The 21,271-nt window shown below is 49.8% G+C and overlaps 8 protein-coding genes across 8 annotated transcripts; 2 read left to right on the top strand and 6 right to left on the bottom strand.

Moving 5' to 3' along the window:
- Positions 1-409: 409 nt before the first annotated feature.
- ALT_3136 (DEAD/DEAH box helicase) lies at positions 410-2,546 on the bottom strand (the record flags this gene model as incomplete). The annotated part of the gene is made up of 2 exons (XM_033557714.2): positions 410-2,200; positions 2,262-2,546. 2 exons carry the CDS (start codon positions 2,544-2,546, stop codon positions 410-412), a joined length of 2,076 nt encoding a protein of 691 aa, XP_033413605.2.
- Positions 2,547-2,857: 311 nt separating this feature from the next.
- Positions 2,858-5,788, top strand: ALT_3135 (SANT/Myb-like DNA-binding domain-containing protein; the record flags this gene model as incomplete). Its single annotated transcript, XM_033557713.2, has 1 exon — positions 2,858-5,788. The coding sequence occupies one exon, from the start codon at positions 2,858-2,860 to the stop codon at positions 5,786-5,788; it is 2,931 nt and encodes a 976-aa protein (XP_033413604.2).
- A 623-nt stretch (positions 5,789-6,411) lies between these two features.
- rscE (SWI/SNF and RSC complexes subunit ssr2) lies at positions 6,412-8,669 on the bottom strand (the record flags this gene model as incomplete). The annotated part of the gene is made up of 3 exons (XM_089599500.1): positions 6,412-7,884; positions 7,944-8,503; positions 8,573-8,669. 3 exons carry the CDS (start codon positions 8,667-8,669, stop codon positions 6,412-6,414), a joined length of 2,130 nt encoding a protein of 709 aa, XP_089456243.1.
- Positions 8,670-9,247: 578 nt separating this feature from the next.
- Positions 9,248-9,913, bottom strand: ALT_3133 (glutathione S-transferase family protein; the record flags this gene model as incomplete). The annotated part of the gene is made up of 1 exon (XM_033557711.1): positions 9,248-9,913. One exon carries the CDS (start codon positions 9,911-9,913, stop codon positions 9,248-9,250), a length of 666 nt encoding a protein of 221 aa, XP_033413602.1.
- Positions 9,914-12,203: 2,290 nt separating this feature from the next.
- On the top strand, positions 12,204-12,422 carry ALT_3132 (uncharacterized protein; the record flags this gene model as incomplete). The annotated part of the gene is made up of 1 exon (XM_033557710.1): positions 12,204-12,422. The coding sequence occupies one exon, from the start codon at positions 12,204-12,206 to the stop codon at positions 12,420-12,422; it is 219 nt and encodes a 72-aa protein (XP_033413601.1).
- A 489-nt stretch (positions 12,423-12,911) lies between these two features.
- On the bottom strand, positions 12,912-16,163 carry ALT_3131 (putative sister chromatid cohesion factor (Chl12); the record flags this gene model as incomplete). The annotated part of the gene is made up of 3 exons (XM_033557709.2): positions 12,912-13,338; positions 13,401-15,897; positions 15,953-16,163. 3 exons carry the CDS (start codon positions 16,161-16,163, stop codon positions 12,912-12,914), a joined length of 3,135 nt encoding a protein of 1,044 aa, XP_033413600.2.
- Positions 16,164-16,737: 574 nt separating this feature from the next.
- ALT_3130 (electron transfer flavoprotein subunit alpha/FixB family protein) lies at positions 16,738-17,937 on the bottom strand (the record flags this gene model as incomplete). Its single annotated transcript, XM_033557708.2, has 3 exons — positions 16,738-17,318; positions 17,390-17,558; positions 17,632-17,937. The coding sequence occupies 3 exons, from the start codon at positions 17,935-17,937 to the stop codon at positions 16,738-16,740; spliced, it is 1,056 nt and encodes a 351-aa protein (XP_033413599.2).
- A 449-nt stretch (positions 17,938-18,386) lies between these two features.
- ALT_3129 (ribosomal L1 domain-containing protein) lies at positions 18,387-19,668 on the bottom strand (the record flags this gene model as incomplete). The annotated part of the gene is made up of 2 exons (XM_033557707.2): positions 18,387-19,532; positions 19,600-19,668. The coding sequence occupies 2 exons, from the start codon at positions 19,666-19,668 to the stop codon at positions 18,387-18,389; spliced, it is 1,215 nt and encodes a 404-aa protein (XP_033413598.2).
- Between the last annotated feature and the right edge of the window lie 1,603 nt (positions 19,669-21,271).

Raw genomic sequence — 21,271 nt, 5'->3', positions numbered from 1 at the left:
TGTCGTTTCTGGAGCGGTGTTTTGCTTTTGTGGCTGTGCTCCCATTGTGTGATGGGAATTGACTGTACAGAGACATCATTGAGCCTACTTCGAGTTTGGGACTTTTTCTCAGACGGGCTTGACCTCGACATCCCTATCCCTATCCCTTTGCCCTTTGTGTCTGTTGCCGTTGACTGGTCACTGGTCACTGATATACAAGGTGCTGTATGTATGGCTATCTTCAATGGTTGTTTTGTTGGAAATCTGGATATAGAGCGGTTTGTCTGAGGAAAGCGCATGTACACAAGTCACGACGATGATCGATAGACTAGCAGTGAAGGCGATCCAAGGAACAGGAATCATACATAATCATTCAAGACTTCATTCGAGGTATCATACATTATATTATACAATGTTTTACAATAGAAAGCTAGCTCTCAACTGGCCCGACCCGCACGGCGCCCTGTTTTCTCAACTCCTCAACCTCCTCTTGCCTCCGCAGCTCAGCAAGTCGCTCAGCCCTGCGCGCCGCGAACCGCTGCTTTCCGCCGAACTTCAACTTCGTGATCAGATCCGCCGCCTGGCCCCTGGTAAGATGTTTCCGGTTGATCAACCCGTGCCGCACCTTTGATTTATTGAGGAAGCGCACCTGCGCCTCCGTCGCGGGAAGCTGTCGCCATGTCTGAAACACCGAGATGTATCTCTCCTCGAACTCGCTGGTTGCGAATGTATCTGCGGCGCGGAGGGCGGTCTCGAAGTCGGGGGCTGTGGCGATGAGGCGCGGACGGGTATGCGTAACGCTGTCATCGGAGTTTTTGAATTTGGCGACGTGGCGGACGGTGAAGATGTAAGGGTCGTCGGGTGTGTTGGCGGTAGAGGTCGGGTCGGGGTTGGGTTGGGGTCTGTATGCTCGACCTGTGTCTTCTTCCTTGTCGATTGTGAGCCAGCCTGAGGCGTCGGAGAGGATGTAGCGGTCGTCGCCGACGCGGACCCAGACGTGTGGGCTCAGAGAGCGGATGTGTTTTTCGGATTTGAGGTCGGCGATCAGGTCGTAGATTGTGTCGTATTTTGTGAACGTTAGGTTGATGTCTGAGTCGTCCGGGGAGGGGGCCGGTTCCTCTGTTTCTTCCTCGGCTGGGGTCGTCGCAGTCCCGGTTGCGGTGTTTTCGAGAGGGACGTCTCGTAGATCTTTGGCTTTGGCTTTTTGCAGGATTTCGTCTGGGTGTAGGCCGAATAGGGTTGGTGTGGAGAGGACGCCGGTGTTGAGGGTAGCCACCATGTCGATGATGTGGCAGTCTTCCTTGCCGGGGTACAATCTGAGTCCTCGGCCGATCATCTGGATGAGGAGGTTCCGCGACCGGGTCGGTCTGGCAAGGAGGACGCAGTCGATGTTCGGGATGTCAGTCCCTTCAGTGAAGAGACCGCAGTTCATCAGCACGGGATACTCTCGGTTTCTGAATGCGCGCAGCTGCTCCATCCGGACATCTTTAGGGGTCTTGGCCGTGATATACCGAGCATCGATGCCGTAGTTGCGGAAGGTCTCCGTAAGCGCTTTTGTGTGTGCGACGTCCACGCAGAATACCAGCGTGGATTTGCGGTCTTGCGCGTTAGCAAGCCATGCACGCACGGTGATGTTATTAACATTCTCTGTGTTGACTGCCTTGGAAAGAGAGCCGATTGCAAAGTCCCCAAAGCTGTCCTTTTTGACCTTGGACAGGTTTGCCTCGGAGCGGACCGTAGTAAAGACCGCATTCGCAAGCCAGTTGTCGTCAATCATGTCGATGTAGTCTTTATGGTATACAATGTGATCAATTGCAGCACCCAGTTTCAGTCCATCGCTCCGAGAAAATGTAGCCGAGACACCGACGAGAACCGGAGAATCCGTAGAGGCTTCGTCCGCTCCGAAATGCTTCAAAACTTCTCGGTAGGAGGAAGCGACGATGTGGTGCGCTTCGTCCACCAGCACCAGTTTAAACCGTCTCGGATCGAACTTTGCTAGTCTATTTCCTCGCGTCAGAGTCTGCACAGAGGCGACAATGATGTCCCCAGCTCCTGAGGCATGGCTATGGCCCATCTCAATCTCGACGGTTCGGTCAGGGTATGCGCGGCGGCAATGTTGCGCTGCTTGTTCCACAAGTTCTTTTCGATGCACAATAATCAAAGTTTTGTCGCCTATCTCATTGCGTGACGGGATGCGACCGATTAGCTCGGTGAAGATGACCTGCCAGCGTTGAGAGAAAGATCAGCCAATGTCCGGGCATTATGCGAACCGTCCCACGAACCGTTTTGCCAGCACCAGTCGCAAGCGAGATACCCAAGCGCTTCTGACCCTCGTCCAAATACCTTAACACAGACTGAATACATTCCTCCTGATAGTCTCGAAGGACTAACTTGGGAGATTCAAACGAGCGTGCAGACTCTGTAGAAGGCTTTGTGGTCGGCCTTGAGTTGGTAGAGTTGAAACGGCCATGTCGGTGAAATGCAAGAGGTTGCCAGTGAGGTCGGTTAGCTCGAGTGATGATAGTCAAAATGGGAATATGCCCCAATCTCCGTCGAAAAACGTTCATCTAGTTGCCATGAAGCAAAAGGATGTCAATAATGAGAGACACGGCCCTGTCATTGCTCGCCTTGTAGAGATATTATGCTATCTACGAGGCAAACAGTGCAAACATTTCTCTTATCAGAAATCTTCCAATCCGATAAGTACCTCGACGTAACATTTTTTTGCATTTTTGGATCTTGTTGCTACTTATAATATCTAGTCATTTAACTATGCAATTATAGCTTCTGCAGGCACCTTAGACCGTTGGGATGCGCCCATCATCTGCCCTAACCCAATGTCTTTGGCGTGCGTGCTTGAATCTCTCAAGACCCGACGATGAGCAGTTCAAGCGTTTACGAGCCAGATGATGACGAAGAAGCGTCTGATGCCGATATCGAATCCAGATACTCAAGCACAAAATTCTCAGCCTCGTCTCCTCCAATAGACGACTTTGAAGGTCTTGGTTCAACAGAGTCCGAAGACGAAGACACTCCGGAGGTAAAACCGAGAGCGACAAGAGGAACACGGGCTCAGATACTGGATACTCTACGCACATCACTCGGAATAGGATGTGTGGATGCGTACTCCGCTGAATTTGCAGAAGCAGCGAGCAATACTGTGCCTTTCACTGTCGGCAGCGAAAATTACAATCCCACTCAAAATGGCGTCGCGATTTGGACTTCGCAAGAGAAGGAGATTCTGTTCAGCATGCTCGACAGAAAAGGGGAAAACGGTATTGCGGAAATTGCGCAAGCGATTGGCTCAAAATCGGAGTTGGAAGTTCAGGAGCATTTGAAGCTCCTACACAGAGGACTGGAGCGGCAACACGTCCGAGATTCCCACAGCAGGACCATCGTTCTCGGCGAAGTTCCAGCAGCATTGGAGATCAGTCAAGAATGCTGCAAGGCACTTGACGATTACGCCGAACTATTAGCTCTTGAAGAACAGCGGGCTGAAGATGCTGTTGGGAGGAAGTTACATCAGAACGTGTGGATTGTCGACCGAGAAGTCGCAGAAATGGTAGAGGAACAGTTGGAGGAACGAAATGAGACACCTCTACCTGGCTCAAGCGTATATGTCACTGCCGAGCTTTTCAACATCAATAAGTGGATCAGACTATCTGAAAGGTTCTTCATGAACGCCGGTGGTCCAAGGCTAGAGGACAATTGGGTCAACGTCGCCTGTGCTGATGAGACCCCTTCCATAACGGCGGATGCTCTTGCGGATTTCTACGCTCTGGCCGTAAGCGTGACTCGCCGTCTGGTACATTCTACCCTGTTCTTCGCCATGTCACGACTGCGGAACATGAGGGAAACCGGAAACCGCAAAGCACGAATAGTGAGAGCGCGTGATGTGAAGACTGCACTGAATGTGCTCAGCATGCCACAGGATCGCTTCGACTTTTGGGTTGGGTTAGCCCGAAGGTGCAGCTTGCAAGTCGCAGACCTCCGCCACAAGAAAGGATGGCAGTCGGAGCTTATGGATTACGACGAAGTGGAAGATATTCTTTCCGGAAAGGTTCCAGTCGACGAATCCCTTGATGTAAGAAGCGCTTCCAGGCGGAGATCTGAGAGTCGCGCTCCGCATGACACAGTTGAAGATGATGATAACGAATCTGACGTATATTCCTATGCTTCATACATATTGTCATCGCCTGAGATGACACCTGTCGATGAGCCGTCAGTTAATCTGGAAGATGAACACGCAGAAGCGATCGACCAGCTGAACAATGCCTCGGAAGAAATGCGACTTTGGGACCTGATGGGGCAGCCAGCCCCATCTGGAATTTCGTCGTTGGCCTCCAACGCGGAACAAGGCTCTAGGTTGCGCAAGCCGATTGGCGAGCGCAAGACGAAAGAGGACTTGGTCAATTGGCGCGACCGGACTTTGTACCGAAGCGAGTGGGAGGAATACGGGCACGAGGTGCACGATCTCTATGAAGACTTGTCAGAGAATAGAAGGAAAAGGAGACGTATTGAAAGACACATGGTCACGCGAGAATCACCCGTCTCAGTAGCCAGCGACAGAGATCATGAAATGGGTGGCAATGATGATTCCCAGGGTCCGAGACAGTACGGCGTTAAGAACGAGTTGAGGGCCGATGACGACCCTGACCACGACGGTGCAATACAATTCGAAGAAACCAATGATGCAATGGACATTGAAGGCTCAATTAATGAGGAGTCTGGTTCTGCAGGAAGCGGAGACTTGAAGATGGATATCGAGACAGATCCCCTTGATCAAGGTCCGAGTCAGGATTTCCGGCAGGAGAGTGTGGAGTACGGTTCAAACGAAGAACCAGCTCCTGACTCCGAGTTGAGCGATGGAGAACAAAATCATCCTCCTTCGTCTCGGGAACCTGAAGTCGAGGCCACTGCGTCCGAGCAACAAGATTCAGTCCCGACCAGAAAGGGGGGGGCAATTGCTGTTCATACAGGCGAACAGTCCGATATTGAAGTCGCGTACGACTCTGATTCCGGTGCTACTTCTGGCGCAGGGAGCGGCTCTGATGAACAACATGGTCGCGCACAAAACCAAGGGGGTGTGCCTGTGATTGAAATTGCAGGGCCGAGTATCAAACACGAGAACTTACACCTTAACCGTGATAGTGACTCGGAGCCTGAGCAGGCGCCCCTTTCTAATCCTGAGTCCGACGAGGGTAGCGGCCTCAACCAGAAACCTTCCGTACGCTCTCAAATCGAAACTAGAAACGAAAGAATACATGCTAGTGAGGACACAGTGCCCGTTGTCAAGGAGGAGAACGTCAAATTCAGCCAGAGCCAGGATTCCGAGTCGGAGTATGAGACCGATTCTCAAGTCGAACCAGGCGAGGAGGGCAAACCAAGGCCACATATTTGGGCTCCCTCACAACCAGTAATCGAACCTGAGCGTCGACTGAGAGGCACTGATTCGGATTCATATCTTGATTCCGATGACTCCGACAGCGACGAGCACTTGTCGGCCCGTCCCCAGCGAGGAGTCAAGCTCGAACCGAACAGAGAAAGCAGCCAAGCCGACATGGCGCATCGGCAGTCTGCGTCAAAGCCAGATTTAGATTCAGAGTCGGGCTCAAGTTTCGATGATGATACGAAAGATAAAGATGAACTATATAAGAACGAAAATGAAGACGATGTGTCTTCCGGCTCGGATGACGATCTCCCGTACGATCGACACCAGAAGCGAGAGGAATCATACTTGTCATCGGAAGACGAGGACGAGAAGAATAACCTGCCTCTTCATTCTCAGCCCATGAGTCCGGTTGTTTGACGAGCAGAATATATAGGTTGACGTGGACACGGCCGGGTGTTAGTTACTGGTCACTATGGAGTAACGAAGCAGATATATTGGCTTATCCATTGATCTGATACCCCAGACATATACAGCAACTATGCTGTCACTATATAGAAATTCATAACGAAATATCAGAAAGAAATATTCGACCAATGGCCGCATTAGGGGTCGGCAGGTGTCAATCGCCAAAATCGATTCTATCATTGCGTAGGAGGAAGAAACAAAAGATTTGTTACTATATCGGATTAATTGACGCGGACAGTATAACTCTCAAACTCCAAAACATCGTGCGCCTTTTCCTAGCTGGATGAACACAAACTGTAACCATGGCAAAGTGTTGCAAAAACCCATCCACCAGCTGAGCCATCCTCTACCGAACCCGCGTTCAGAGATGGAGGAATCGTTGGAACATCCCTAGGTATGTCCTGCTTTCCTCTTAATCCGCCTTGATGATATTGTACAATAATTGCAAATTATAAATGAGTAACCCACTCAATGTCCCATATCATCAGAAGAATATGTGGTATTGCGTTTCCTCGCTGTTTCGAATACGTCCAACTTCATGCGAGCAATTTTTTTTCTGAAGAAGGTGTCTTAGATCACAGGTCAAGTGTTTTGTAGTCGGCACTTGCCTCTGCACTCAATGGCTGTACACCGTCCCTCGCATCGCCACCTGCCGGTTGGAAGTTGTAGCGATTGCCAATGCCTGCTGTGGCAGCATCTCCGATGAGGTTAGCCGTCTCCTCAGTGGGTCCCTTCAGGCTGATAGCTTGGAGGGAGTCTTGAACTTCCTTTACTCTTCGCTTGAAGGCCATGCGGTCCAGGAAGAGCTGCTGGCGAGCGAGTTCCAACTCCCGGCGTTCAGCTTCGATGATCTCCTCCATCTCATTGAATTGTTGCAGCTTAATTTCGAATTTCTGAAGCGTCACGTTGACAGCGGCAGACACGAGGCGAGTCATCTCTCGTTCCTCATGCGAGGCGAGGGCCGCAGCACGTGCTGCGGAGGTTCCGAGCGCAACCGTTGCGAGAGACGCCTTGGGCTCCTTCTCGCCTTCTCCCGACTCTGCAACATCAGCAGCTGCCTCTTCACGAGAGGTATCTACGTCCATCGAATCTTCGTTCTTGACGCCTGCGCCCTCCTTCTCTTTGCCCTTATCCGACGGCTTACCGGAGCCGGTGTCCTTGTCCAGCTGCTTCCTTAGTTCTTTGCGAATTTCTTCCACTGAGCGTCCTGCTGCTGCGGCGGCCACAGCTGGTTCGGCCATTTGCGCCAGGAAAGCGACCACTGACAAGACCGGGTTCTCGACATGGTTGATGGGGTCTCGCCCACTGGCAGCACGCATCTCCGGCAAGTCTTCGACGTATTTATCTTCGATTTCAAGTTGCAAGAACTTCATCACACATTCTTCCCTGGTCCTTGTGCCGACATGATTGGCAATCTGCTCCCAGTTGTCGTCGAAACTTTCCAGGCCTTCGAGAAGAAGTATCAGCTCCGAATCGGACCAAGGAGCATCCTTATCCGGTGCAATTGTGTATTCGTTATCTTCGAGCTTGACGAAGTCGGAAGCGTTGTGACTAGCAGGCATTCTGCCTTGTAAGAAACAGTTCGGGCAAAGATCGTACTTGGAGTCTGGCGCATTCGCGTTCGTGGTTATTGGCGCTGCCTTGGCGTAATGGAATCTGAGTCGAGTGCAGTCGATCCCACAAGAGAAGCAATGGAACTTCTTTCTAGGCTCTCGGACCGCGCTTTCCATAGCCTTGGATGCGTCCGCAGCTGTACCGTTGGCCGCTGACCCCTCTCCGTTGGTCTGCTTTTCCTTATCTTCAGCAGCTGGTGTAATTTCCTTGCCCTTATCATCGTAGATGTTGCGGCGAATTTCAAGATTGAGATCGGCTTTGGATGCGGGAGTAGCGGAGGCAGCCCGATCAGTGGCAGGGTGGGGCTTTCCGGCTTTGACAACATGCTGAGGACCAGGCTGGAAAGGCTGAAGACCTCGGGGTGTATCGGCGATCACGCGGAAATGTCCAGTGAAGGGAGGACCAATGTTCGACGGCCGTGTTTGAGGGTCAACCTTACAGGAGGTCACGTTAGCTTCGGGAATGAAGTTGTAGACAATACATGTAGACTTACCTGATAGTTGATCAAGCCCCATTGCTCGAGGAATGAATGAACTCGCATGATAGCGCATACATCTCCTGCCAAGTTGCGACGGCAAGCAGTGACTGTGAGATACTCGATGGGGTTCAATCGATACGTGTTGATCATGAAATCACGATAGTCTTTGTAGACCGCCGGCGTCTTACTCCGGTTACGACCGTTGAAGAACTCCGCTAACGCCTTCTTTTCTATCGGATGAATTGTATGCATGTCGAACCATGTCGAATAGCTGGGAAGGATGATGGCGTGTGTTTGGGAGACGAGATGTGAGCGTGCTGAAGCTTCAAGCGCTGACTTTCCCTGCACGGTTTGTTCTTCAGATGCACCCTCAGCAGACGGCTGAGCACTTGCATCGCCGGCTCCGTCGCCTCCCTCGGACTCCTTCTTCGTCTCTGTCTCGGTGCCGCCCATCTCTTCATCTTCAAGCTCACCCTCATTCTGGGGCTTGGGAGAGGCGGGAGCATCTAGTGGATTATCAGTGCCCGGAACGTCTTCGGTTTTATTCACAGGGGATTCGCTGCGTGATTGCGACCCTAGGCGGTTGCAGCAGTTGGCGAATCCAGTGTCTTCTTTCTCAGGGGTGAAGTGGAGGCAAAACTTACCGGATGCATTGGCCTGTTCGGCTGGGGTATCTTGCGGCGCAACTGCCGTGTTAACGTTGTCGGCAGCGCCGCCAGTAGTAGCAGAGTGCTCCTCCATTTTATTTGACTGGGATGGCCGCTGAATTGGGGGCGCAAATGATGTCGAACAAGGCTCGTTGCCGCCTTCAAAGGTCACTTCACTAGGGAAGACAGGGCGCAGCTGCAACCCTTTATTGGGATTAATGCTTCAAAGAACAGAGCGACAAGTCTCCCGAATAAAAGAAAAGGAATGGAAAGAGACGTCAAGCGAAGGATGTTAGCGGGATTGATGATGGCCGGGATAACTGCATCTAGGATCGCAGTGTAGTTACCTCAAGTCGCGACACGGCCAAAAACTCGCGCCAAGAGCCTCACGTGAATTAGACATTTTAGGACTAGCGCGTATATCGGTTCCCTACAGAACGCTACAACCTCAACTCTACTACATCTACTTCGTGTTGTAATTTCATATCAGAGAGCAGCAATGCTGTAGAACGGGTTTCTAAAAAAGAGACTCGGTGTGCGACTATGATACTTTTCAGACTCAGTTCCTCTTAGACGTAGTTCAATTCGTGTATCCAAATACTGCGAAATCAATTCAAGTACTTTAAATGTCATGCCGCCATGAACCCAGGTCCTTGAATCCAATCATATTCCTTACTTTTCTTGTGCGGCCTTGGCTGCCTCTTGGATTTTGAAAGCCTTGGAAATAGCAGGCAGGGCATGAAGTCTCTTCAGCCACGCGTCGAGATTTGGGAAGTCCTTCTCAAGATCGATGGTGTCCCCGGTGATTGCTGGAATAATCCGGAACCAAGGAACGAATGCAGCATCGACATAGCTGAATTTATCCCCGACCAAGTACTCGCGGGTTTGAAGGTACTTGTCTAGGACGCCGCAGACACGGCGGGCTTCGTTGTAGTAGCGCTCCTTCGCGCTGTCCACCTTTTCCGGATGGTAAATGGTAAACCACACTGCTTGACCAAAGTATGGCCCCTGGCCGGACATTTGGAAATGGAGCCACTGCTTAGCATGGAAGTACTCTGGAGTGCCGGCGGGGAAACTGATGGTGTTCTGCTTGTCGTACGTTTCGACCAAGTATTCGAGGATGGCGCCCGATTCCCATAAGGATATTCCCGTATTGGGGTCTTCGATCGCTGGGACCCGGCCATTCGGGTTTATGTTCACGAATGGCTCCTTCTTCATCTGGTCCATTGGGACGTATTTCTGCTCATATGGGATACCCAGTTGTTCCAAAATGGAAACAACCTTCCAAGGGTTAGGGCCGGTAACATGGCTCCAAAGGACGATAGGCTTCAGAGACATCTTGTAGTTTGCTGAAAGATAATAGAAAGACGACTCAGGGATTGATCAGTGGAAGATCCTTTCTCAACGAGCTTTGGGTCTGATTCCCATCACAGAAGAACCAGACAAGGGCAGAGATGGCCTCCATATTTAAAGTCTTATCACTCGCAAGATCATCATGATTTCGCAGGCTCAATCTGTTTGAAGCTACCCTTTGAACATCACCTCCTTGTAGAGTAAATTACTAAGCGTCGAGCCCACGCGGGTTGAATATATTCCATGCTGACAAATCGACCATCCTCATAAGTTAGTAGCCAAGTAGGATTGTTCTCCTTGGATCAATTCGTCGGCTCCTCCAATCTTGGATGCCGATAGGACGCTTCACCGATGTGATGGGAAGGATACTCAAGATGGATTATCAACGATTATCAATCAAGTCATCCTTGGCGAGTATCGAAGTACATGGAATCGCGCTTCCTCATTCAAGCACAAGGGTATGCTTGAAGACCGTAGTCCAATCTAAGGGAATGATATATAGCGTGAACGGTAAGACATCTCGAAGATCTTGGAACTCAAGGTTGTTGCGATGATTGTGCATCTAGAGGAATCATGCTCGGTTTGTTCTTGGCATATCGCTTGACAACGTTGTGGGGTGTCCGCAAGTTGTTAGATGGGGCATGTCATTGATATTGGCCTTCTCCACTCGGTGAAGCAAGAACATCCATCTATTTGGACATTCTTGTAGACTTTGATCACACAGCATGAACCGTTATGCTTTCTAGCGTAAATTCTGACAGCTAGCCTGGCGAACCGATGACTGCCGAGAACTACTGAGGGAGGACGATAAAATGATTAGCAATCAAATTATTCAGTACGCGAATAGTAATATCAAAACAAGACTCTACTGTCTTCGGGATTGGAGCAGATGCATACAAACTTGCGAATCAGAATTCTCTGAGTGCTTCCATAGACCAGATGATTGAGGGTATCATGGAAATGACTTCGAACTCAAAGAGTGCCACGAGGATGACAATCTCTTCCAGCCGTCGAGGAAAATTTTTTACCAGGATACTGAAGCTATTCAATGTTCTAGTGGCGTCTAGTCCTTTTGATACGCGCGAAATGCAACGTGATGTTCTATTCTTGTGATAAACGGACGTCATGTTTCGGAGTAAACTTCGGAGCTCGGAGTGGGTCCAGCATCGTCGGAATGCCCAAGCTCAAGGCTAAACAGACCCTGAACAATGTATGGCCTAGACTGGGCTAACTGAGCAGATCAAACCGTTCAGCAGCTCGTGATGTGTTACTAAACAAGGTCGTTGACAATTGAGGCGTTTACGGACTGTCTCGAATGCGCGGCCTCAGTCTTCTTTACTCCGTCACGGCCACTCCGTCATCTCGACTTTGACTCATGCGCTTAATTTTCCGAGTCTCTAGACCGCAACGAGTACATGTCAGCCAAAATCAGGACTGCTAAGCTTGATCGATGGGTCACAAGTGGATCCATTCTATCCGTCTTTGGATCGGATGATTCAGTCAGATGTTGCATTCGCCAGTCGCGATCCCACTTACTCCCATAGCTGCCTGAGGCTAAACCCCGATAGCTTACATATCTGTGACCAAAAGAGACTCCGGCAAGGTTATACATATTGACAATTCATCGTGAGATTTCTGCTATAATGGCCGCTGTAGAATCCGGCTGAAAAGTCATGGAAGTACTTGGCGATCGAAAGTACGCGCATTACCAAAGTACGGAGTATAGCCGGAATAATCGATCTTTCTTTGCAGGTCCTCGAGCAAAGCCTCAATGGTGGCTGACATGGGCCGACAGATCACGATCATCGTACCCCGTAGATGGTTGGGCAATTCCATAATTGTTAGGTGGCTGTAGGGCAGAATATCCGATGATGTCTTTGCCTCTAGTTCTAGGCTTGATGCACATCGGTGGGTCCGACTATTTTTTTTTCCTTACTCCGATCTCATCGGAGTAGAGCATTTGATTCCGGAGTAAAATGTTTAGTATACAGCTTCACGTCGTCGAGCAAGTATATAAGGAATGCCGAGTATCGCCCTTCATTCGAATTTCATCACTCATCCAGATCAAGCTCACTTGAATACAATCAGTTCCTTGACAAGCACAGAATCAAAACAATCCTCCCAACACCATCGCAACAACATACCAGAACTATAAAGACCACCACAAACCAAACAAAACATCCTCCGAACACCAGTCTCCAAAATCCTCTCTGAAGACCAAGTCAAAATCACATTAAAGTCTTCTTCAAACAACAAATCATCACTCAAAGCCAAAATGCCTTTCAGAACCTCCATGTCCTCCAACTCCTCCTCCAGCGACGCCGCCTCTACTCGCTCCGACTCCTCCAAAGCATCAACCCTAAAGGGCGTCCAAAATATGCACAAGAAGTTCCTCGCGACGAAGCACAAGGCCTACACCAACGCCACTTCTTCCCCATGCTCCGCTGCTGCTGAGCACAACGCCGCCGTCGCCAGCTATCTGGCTCTGCGGTGATTCAACTTCTCGAAACTCGCTGCTGCGCCGTCCATTCTGGTGACTAGATGGTCTTCTTCCGAAATGTGATACCCTCTCATTGCCTTGAAACGACGAGACACGACAATTATGCTACGCCTTTTTTATCTTTTTTTGCGGGCTTATTGGAATTTGTGATTTGAGGCGAATGGCGTCAGGGTTTTCATGAAGAAAAACATTAAATCAATGATCGATATCTCCTTGAGCAATTTGTATACGGCTTCCGTTGTTTCGTTCTGTTCTGTTTGCATGTTGCTGTCGAGTTCGCTTATTACCTATATTTAGTACTTGCCCTAATACATTAATGCTTGCCTGAAATCTATAGCATGTAATCCAGAGCGACTGTTTCTCGAAACAGTGACTAGGCTTTTCTTTGCCCGCTTCAATAAAGTTCGCTTCCCTAGACATGGAATGCTAAGTAATATGCATAATCATAAGAAGACTAGTATATACATAGAACCGAAACTGCCGCTATAGTCCCATCATCAGCTCGTTCATGGAGATTGGTTTGCGCACAGCATTTGAAAACCCATCGTGGTACGTGATCCAGACTTTCCTTCCTGCTTTGGATGCTTCATTCTGCACTGGGCTGTCATCCGAGCTTTGCGGCAGCGGCTCCGGCTCCTTAAGGATCCTCCCGAAGAAGTCACGCTTGATGCCCGGAGCGTTTCTTATTGCATTCTTCTTCGCTGATTGGTCATCATCATTCTTCCCACTATTGCCATTCGACGGCATCCCGGACTTGGACGAACTAAGGGCTTCGGATTGTTTCCGCATAGTCTCCTTGCGGTATTCTTGGTCCAACACTTGACGAACGGCATATCGAACAGGAGCAGAGCCGCCTGTATCTGCTGAGGTACCTTTGGTCTTGTGGAATGTCACAAGCGAATCCAATGGTCTATGAGGAACTTGTTCAGCTTGGTGGCACAGCAGAAACACATAGGAACAGCAAGTACTCACGGTTCCATACGATAAGCCCAACCCCCATGCCCACCACCTTCACCCTCAATTCGGACTTTTTCAAATACCACCCCCAAGCCTGCCATGACTCGAACCGCAGCCTGAACAAGTGCCCGTTCACTTTCTTTGCGAACACTGGCCACACTCTTCTGGTCCCCACTTCCACGCACCACAACTGGTTTCACATCAGGCGATAGCATGCGCATGAGATTCGGGATAAGTTCCGTGGTCAAGCAATCCGTTGAGCGGAATAATCGTAATAGAGGAGCCGAGAAAGAAGATTGGAACCCCGTAAGGATCGCGCGACTCTGCTTTTGAGCTTCGAAGGCCGCAAAATCTGCTCTTGGACCCGAAAAAGGGTGCTCGTCCTCTTCATCGTCATCGGGATTCTTAGATATCCTCTTGCCTCCGACGGATGAAAATAGGTGGTGGAACGCTATAACTGACTGACTCAGATAGGGCGTGAGTTCCCATTCTTGGGAAGTAAAGACTTTCGAGGAGATGGTATCATGGAAGTGGAGCCAGTCATATGCGGCGTTAGGCTTGGAAAGAAATGTGTCGTCCTGATATGATTGAAGCGGATACGTAGCGAAACATTCAGATACACAGCGGTCATGATCGCCACTGGCATCAACCATTTCGCGCAGCTTATTGATGGCATGCCGTTTTCTAAGGTCCGCAACACCGAGAGGAACATTCCCGCTAGAAATGGCGAACGGGTCATGGAACGATTCCGCATTTATGGGAGCGTCAGGGAAACCTCCACCTTCCAAAAAGACACGATCCACAATATCTCGTACACCTCCGCGATTCAGCCCTTTAAAGAACGAGGCTTCAGCCGTGCCACTGAGAACACGTTGTTCGAGCCAGCTCCTTGTCAGTCTGAGAGACGATAGGTTTTCGTTTCTCAATTTATGCGCCACCCACTCCGCGGTCACAAGCACACTCCGAATATCACCTTCGGCCGTCCCACTACTTTTGAGGCCACCACTTTTCTTCCTCGCCAGACCCCATGATGCCTCGCATAGTCGCCGCACACCGTCGTTGTCTGATGGAATGCCCTCCAGAGCTAAGATGTTCTTCAAGCGTGAAACGACATTCTCGAAAGGTGCTTGGCGGACATGAATGATTTCGGCAACAGAGGAGGCCCTCAGGGGCCGTAAGCTAGGGTGATACACATCGTTGCAAACCAAGATCAGTGGGCGCAAGAACCGGAAAGTGTCGCCTTTACGTTTTTTCCCGTTCTTGGCATTTTGATCGGCTGAACGTGCCATGTTCTTCTGATCGAGTAGCACGAGGTCAATTAGGGCCTTCATGAAGCCTCCTTCACCACCGCTCCCAGACCCGCTAACGACTCCATCAACTTCGTCAACCACGACGCACACTGGTCGCCCAGCCTTTCGCACTTTGCGATCTCCCACCTCCACATTCACTCCTTTCACGTTTTCAGTGCCAAGAGCATCTCTAATCCGCCCCTTGACGACGTCTTTGCTGCGGTCGTCACTGGCGTTGATCTCTAGTACCTCGTATCCTGCTTGTTTGGCGCAAACATGTGCCAATGTGGTTTTTCCGAGCCCTGGAGGACCACACAACAGTAGAACCTTACGGTGCAGCCGTTCACCATCATCATTGTTGTTGCCCGGCTTTTTGGTTCTCGACTTGGCAAGATTTGGGAAGACGATCGGCTCCCAGCCCTTCAACCATCGCAAAACAGATCGATGGATTCGTTCATCTCCAATGAGTTCAGTGAACTTGCGAGCGCGATATTTCTCTGTCCACATTGCCGCTGCCATTTTCTTATTCCTTTGGCCCTCAAGAGGAGCCTCGACGGATTGCTGTATCGTGCGGTCCGGCGCTTTTGTGGAAGCTTTAGCCAGTTCACTTTCCCTTGCAGCCTCATCCAATATTTGATGGATATCAATGCCATAGTAGCTTTTCTGCGCTTGCCCTGGTCCGGTAGTCGAGCGACTCGCAATTAGCCTCTCGTATGAAACTCGGGGCTTGGAAGTTCTCTGAGTGATCGTGTGTGTCTTCCCGGAGCAAGTCTTTATTTTAACCAATTGCGTTGTGCCTTGTGGCAAGTCATAAGTTGGCGCAATCGGTTCCCTCAAGGTCGTAGTAGAAGGCTCCGTGTGTATAGGTCTTGAGACGATTGGTGGCAGGTCCGCGGGCCCCTGCTCAATTAATTGCTCCTCCAGCTCGAATTGGCTCTTCATTTGAGCATCTTGAAAAGCCGCAAGCTCATCCTCGTCTTCATCTTCTTCATCCAGGAAGCCGCCCATAATCTTCTGCCGCTTAGGCTCCATTGACTGTGACTGTTCATCATTTTTCCGCTTCTGCGCCTCATTCGGAGAAGCAGCCCGCGATGGAAAGGCAACAGGAGACGAGATGAATGGCATCTTGGTGACGGGGGGAGAAGAGGGTAAGTAAAGGCTTGAGTTTATTTCAGGTATTTCATTCGGTTCGTGTAATGTCTTTCGCGCTCTCGTTGGAGTATCTGTTTCAATGTCAGATACTCAGCCGTCCTCCACCCGCTCGTCAACGCTGCATACCAGGTCTCACGTCCTCGTCACTTCGAAAGACGTCCGATAGATTCCAAGCCCGGTGTTGTATAACAACTTTGTTACGGATGTTCTCTAGTCGGTGGAGGTTCAAGGCTTCGAGATCGTCGGAGAAGGTTTCTGAAAGAGGGTTTTGTTCTTCGGAGTGAAGGTGGATGGCGGGATCAAACGAAGGGGGAATCAATGGAGGAGAGGTCGTCATTAAGGTCAATTAGAGGGGCATATCTAGTAACAAAACAAAAAAGATGTAGCTATCAGCTAAGTCACTCCCCATAGTTCGATGAGAAGTGGGATAAGACGACGCGTTCGAGACGCGCCAGCGGAGGACGCGCCTGGCCGCTTATCGTTGCTACTTCACTGCAAGCCACTCCGCATTTACTCCATAGCACTCCGATAGACTCCTCATAACACCTGAGTTCATGAATTGCAATCGATTCAGCTCGAATGCATGATCATTGCCAGATTTAGACAATATGTCAGGCAGGAGACCACCCTCCTGGCCTTTGCTACGTTCAGTCCACCCATTCAGCAAATGTACAGAGTAGCGGGAAGTTTCTGGCCTGTTTTGTGCACGCCTCGTACGATTCAGGCGCATGTTAATTTAAGCAAGCATAGGATGGATTGTTAAGACTAGGCTCCAAATCTATTTCCTAGCATTGGCGTTGCGTGGTATACAGTTATATAAACACCCCACCTGTAGAGGTTTGCATAAAGAAATGAACATGACAAGGCTCAATAAAATCATAAAAGGTACTTCCGCAATGAGATCTTTGTATTTACGCCTGGCTCTTCAGCTTCTCGGTAAGCTCTGGCACTTTCTCAAAAAGGTCGCCGACAAGGCCGACATCGGCAACCTGGAAGATAGGAGCATCGGGATCCTTGTTGATAGCAGCAATGACCTTGCTGTCCTTCATACCAGCAAGATGCTGAATGGCACCGGAAATACCAGCACACAAGTAGAGCTGAGGCGCAACGTTCTTGCCTGTCTGGCCAACCTGGAGACTGTTGTCGGCGAATCCACTGTCAACCGCAGCGCGGGAAGCACCAATTGCAGCTCCCAAGGCGTCCGCAAGAGGCACCATAATGCGGTCGAACTCCTCTTTCGATTTCAGGCCACGACCACCGGACACAACACGAGAGGCAGTGGCGAGATCGGGGCGCTCGGATTTGGCAAGCTCTTCAGATACCCACTCGGTCTGAGCGGGAGCCTTGGGGTCAGCTCCCTCAACGATCTCGGCAGAGCCGCCCTCGGTCTCAGTGCCCTGGAACGCAGTGCCTCTGACTGTAATCACCTTGATGGGGTCGGTCGATTGAACTGTGAGGATGGCATTTCCGGCGTAGATGGGGCGGACAAAAGCTATATCAACGGGTTAATATGGGAATGACTCATCACGTAGTCCGACGAGACTCAACCCGGGGGCCACGTACTGTCCTCGCTCTCAATCGCTGTGATATCAGAGACCTGTTGCACATCGAGTAGAGCCGCAACACGAGGCAAGAGACTCTTTCCAAAGGCAGAATGCCCCGCGATGACGTGGGTATATTCACCCTTCTTGATGTTCTCCACAAGAAGAGGAGCGTAGTTCTCGGGCAGCCCCTTGGTTTTCAATGAACATCAGTACCTGCAAAAAGCATATAGATCACTTTATGATAACCCGGGTCACCCTAACCTTTTCATAAGCGTCGTTCTCCACCGCCACTACTTTGTCCAGGCCCTTGATCTTAGCTGCCTCGGCAGCAGCAGTTCCCTTCACGCCTGCGCCAGCCACGAACGCTGTGACTGATCCTCCAAGCTTTTGCGCCGCGGCAATTGCTGAGAGGGAAGAGTTCTGGAGTTTGCCATCACGCTGTTCAAGCACGGCTAAAGTGGAGAGAAGGCGGGCAAGTGCGGAGGCTGTAGGTTGATTGAAGGCCCGCGATGGCTGGAGTTGCGATCGGACAGCCCGCAGGGCGGAGTGTCTTGCAATCGGAATCATCGTGTTATAATCAGAGAGTGGTGAGACCTGCTCAGATCTCTTGTTGGGTTGGCAACAAGAATGAGTTTTTGAATGCGGGTAACAGGAATCAGAAACACTGATGATAATTCCGACGGGCTCAGTGGTTATCGTCGGAGCGCCAAGCATCGCCGATCCCGGCCTGTCCTCGGTTATGATGACCGAGCTCATGAGGCCTCTACAAGCTTACAATTGAGTATTTACGATTTGTACTCGCTTCTGGGAGTACATCGCTTCTAAAAGGGAGCTTTTATGGTGATCTAGAAGTCATAAAAGGCCATATCAGAAAAGAGACTTTTTGTTCTTCGAGGGGTATTGAGAACACGCCCTGTGGCTATATCACAAACTGCCACACGTGACATTAAGTACGCCGCGGCAAAACCCGTATCTTGGACAAATACAACATCCGTAGAACACCAGTGTAGAAGCAATTATGAAATCGACTTTCTCTTCTTCTTTGAAAGCCCTGACGCCGCTTTCTCTGCCGTTGCAGCCTTCTTGTTACCAGACTCGTTCCCATCCTCCAACGCCTTAGCCTTCTGCCGCTGAAGCTTCTCTTTTCTTGCAGCCATGGACAACGCATCGTCATCCTCATCAGCCTTCGGCTTCTTGGCCTTCTTATTGTCCTCGAGTAACTTCTGCTCATCGCCAATTTGCTTGCGCTTCTTGCCGTTCTTCGCACCCTCGATAGCCTTGACATCTTCCTCAGCATCTTCCACAACGTCACCTTCGTCCACCCACAATTCGCTTGCCAGCCAAATTGGCATGGCCATAGTATTAGCGCCCTTGATGTGAAGAGCCTTGATGTTCCTCCAACCCTTCGTAATGAACTTATCCGTCAAACCCTTAACAACAGCTTCAACATTCTCGGCGAGCTGCTCTGGAGTAAATTTAGATGAGCCGACACGAATTGCGGCCGTGGTAGCAGGCGCAAGTTGTACGGCGGCGCAGTTGAGCGTCTTCTCAATTTCCTTGGCGACAATGGCCGGGGACGCAAAAGTACTGTCATCGTCCTTTGACTTCTTCTTGGGGTCTTTCTTGACCTTCTTGCCGTCCACTTTCTCAATTTCGGCAATACGGATTGGAATTGGCCGCTTGCTCGACTTGTAGAACACCTTTCCAAGAGTATTTACCAGTCGCATGATAATCCGGTCATCTGCGAGGAAAACATCGTGCTCAGAGAGTAGCTGACGACGACTCTCGAAACTCTGATATCTAGCCTTGAGTTTCGAATAACCAATTATCCGATCAATGCGAGAGGAAAGATGCTGAGGGAAGGAAGGATCGGCGACGATGTTCTTGACCGAGCGCTGAGGATCGGCGGTGATAAGGCAAATACTTAACGACGGCGAGGCATTGAGGGAGTGTGGAATACTGATTTTTCCGGGCTTCAAACGGTTCTTGTCGACAACGTGCTTCTTCGTGGTGAGCACAAGCCAGATCGCCTCATTTTTCAGCGGAGTGTCTTCTTCGGAATCTTCATCGTCGCCGATAAGTGTCTTCTTTGTCGCTGTCTTTTCCTGCTCTTCCTGTTTCGACTTGATGTGTTTCAAGAGTGCGGAAGAAGCTCTGGCGACCTAATGATTCGTGATTAGCAAAAGACTGGCTTGTGATGATCACAAGGAGGTAGATGTGGTGACATACTTGGCTCTTTTCAAGCTGATAAGGAGACCCCGATTCCACTTTCGTGGTGAGCGCTGTGGAGGATACCATTTTTATAAACTGATTTGACTGCCGTTGCAGAATTCGAATATCTCAATTTCTGCGATAATGGAAATCAAAAAAATTCACGGAAGGCGGTAGGCAAATTTGTCCGGTCTTGGCGTGGATGAATCTGCTTAGTCACGTCCCCTTATCAAAATATCACCGGACGACATCGATTCACAGCAAAATTCATGATTCCATCCTGAGAATTCATCTCTAGATAACGAAGCTCTTATATTCACCTGGAAATGAAGGTCAATGTACCAGTTGGTGCTTGTGTTCTCTTGGTATATCCGAGGTGTGACTAGGATAAGCGATAATTGGGTGCTCGTCATGCTTCAATCGACATACTTGAGATCTCCTGCAGATCATACAAGCAAGAGCCACCCTATTCACGGTATGCTTACTTTGTGCATGTTCTTCAGGGAATGCTTCTGGCTCTATTATTCCAGCAGGGAGCGTCTGATTCGCATATATACGTCACAGAGATGTGCATACTTATATACGACTGAGCCAGGGGGACAACAACTCTTTGGACAATCAGATATAGCTTATGTCGTTTACAGGTCAGATATCAGCATCGATTTTGTCTCCGTGAAAGTCATGTTATCAAATATTTGTCATATCCTAGTTCAGTTTCCATCGTTTTGTGCTGGTGAGAGATCCAAGTATGAACGTCTTGGGTCCAACATCAGCGGCTGTCTGAGTCCATCCTACGACTGTGCCTGCCACCGACATGATTCAAATGTGATAAGAACATCAGAGTGGTAGGTTATGAACATAGATGAAAGCGGTATAAGTATCAGCGACATTTGCCGTTGTGTCACCTCAAAGTCCCCTTTCATGACAGATATATACTGCGGGGCAAATGGAGATGAAACACATTTGTGGTAGGGGCCAGGACCATGAATAAGGTATTTCCTGCATGGACAGAAGACTTGGTGCTTCAATCAGTAGACTAATCACGGCATCACCCTATTCCTCGTCAGAACATTCGGAACATAGTGCCGTAGCACAGTAGTCTCGGTTTAGTCTGAGGCTACGGAGCACTCTTGCAAGTTTGTAGAATATATCTACAGGCGCTTGGATGATGTCTGACGAGCTAGTGAACTTAAACTATAATAATATTACGATGGACGATTTGTTTACGACTATCTACTCGCATGGCACATTTAAAGCAGTATCGACGAGATTCGACAGAGGCGAAAGAACTCATCTAGTTACTTGATTGAGTAACTCTGGAAATCCACCCCTTAGTCTACGCTACCAGGCTACCCACATGTGAGGGAAAGGCCTCGAATGCACGGCAATGGTGTCGGAGTGGCATTTGCTTCTCCAATATAATCTCTGCAAGATCCAGAGGCCACAGGGAGAAAAAATAGGCTTCGAAAACTTATCTTACATACTTAGCAGCTTGGTATATATTGTTACCTGGCTCGTCGGCGACCCCGCAATAGAAGCAATCTTCCGAAGCGTGGGCAACGGGGCAGATGACTATCCATGATACCGCCCACCACATCTTCCTGTATTTGACAGCCAGCTATGACAACAACAGCCTTGGTCAACAGTCATCAGTAGCAGCACGAACAAGGAAGATTTAAATCAAATGAGA

Source organism: Aspergillus lentulus, assembly GCF_001445615.1.
Source record: "Aspergillus lentulus DNA, contig: Alt05, strain: IFM 54703, whole genome shotgun sequence".
Classification (NCBI taxonomy): domain Eukaryota; kingdom Fungi; phylum Ascomycota; class Eurotiomycetes; order Eurotiales; family Aspergillaceae; genus Aspergillus; species Aspergillus lentulus.
The sequence above is the reverse complement of the archived record's forward strand: the minus strand, read 5'-3'. Positions and strand labels throughout refer to the sequence as shown.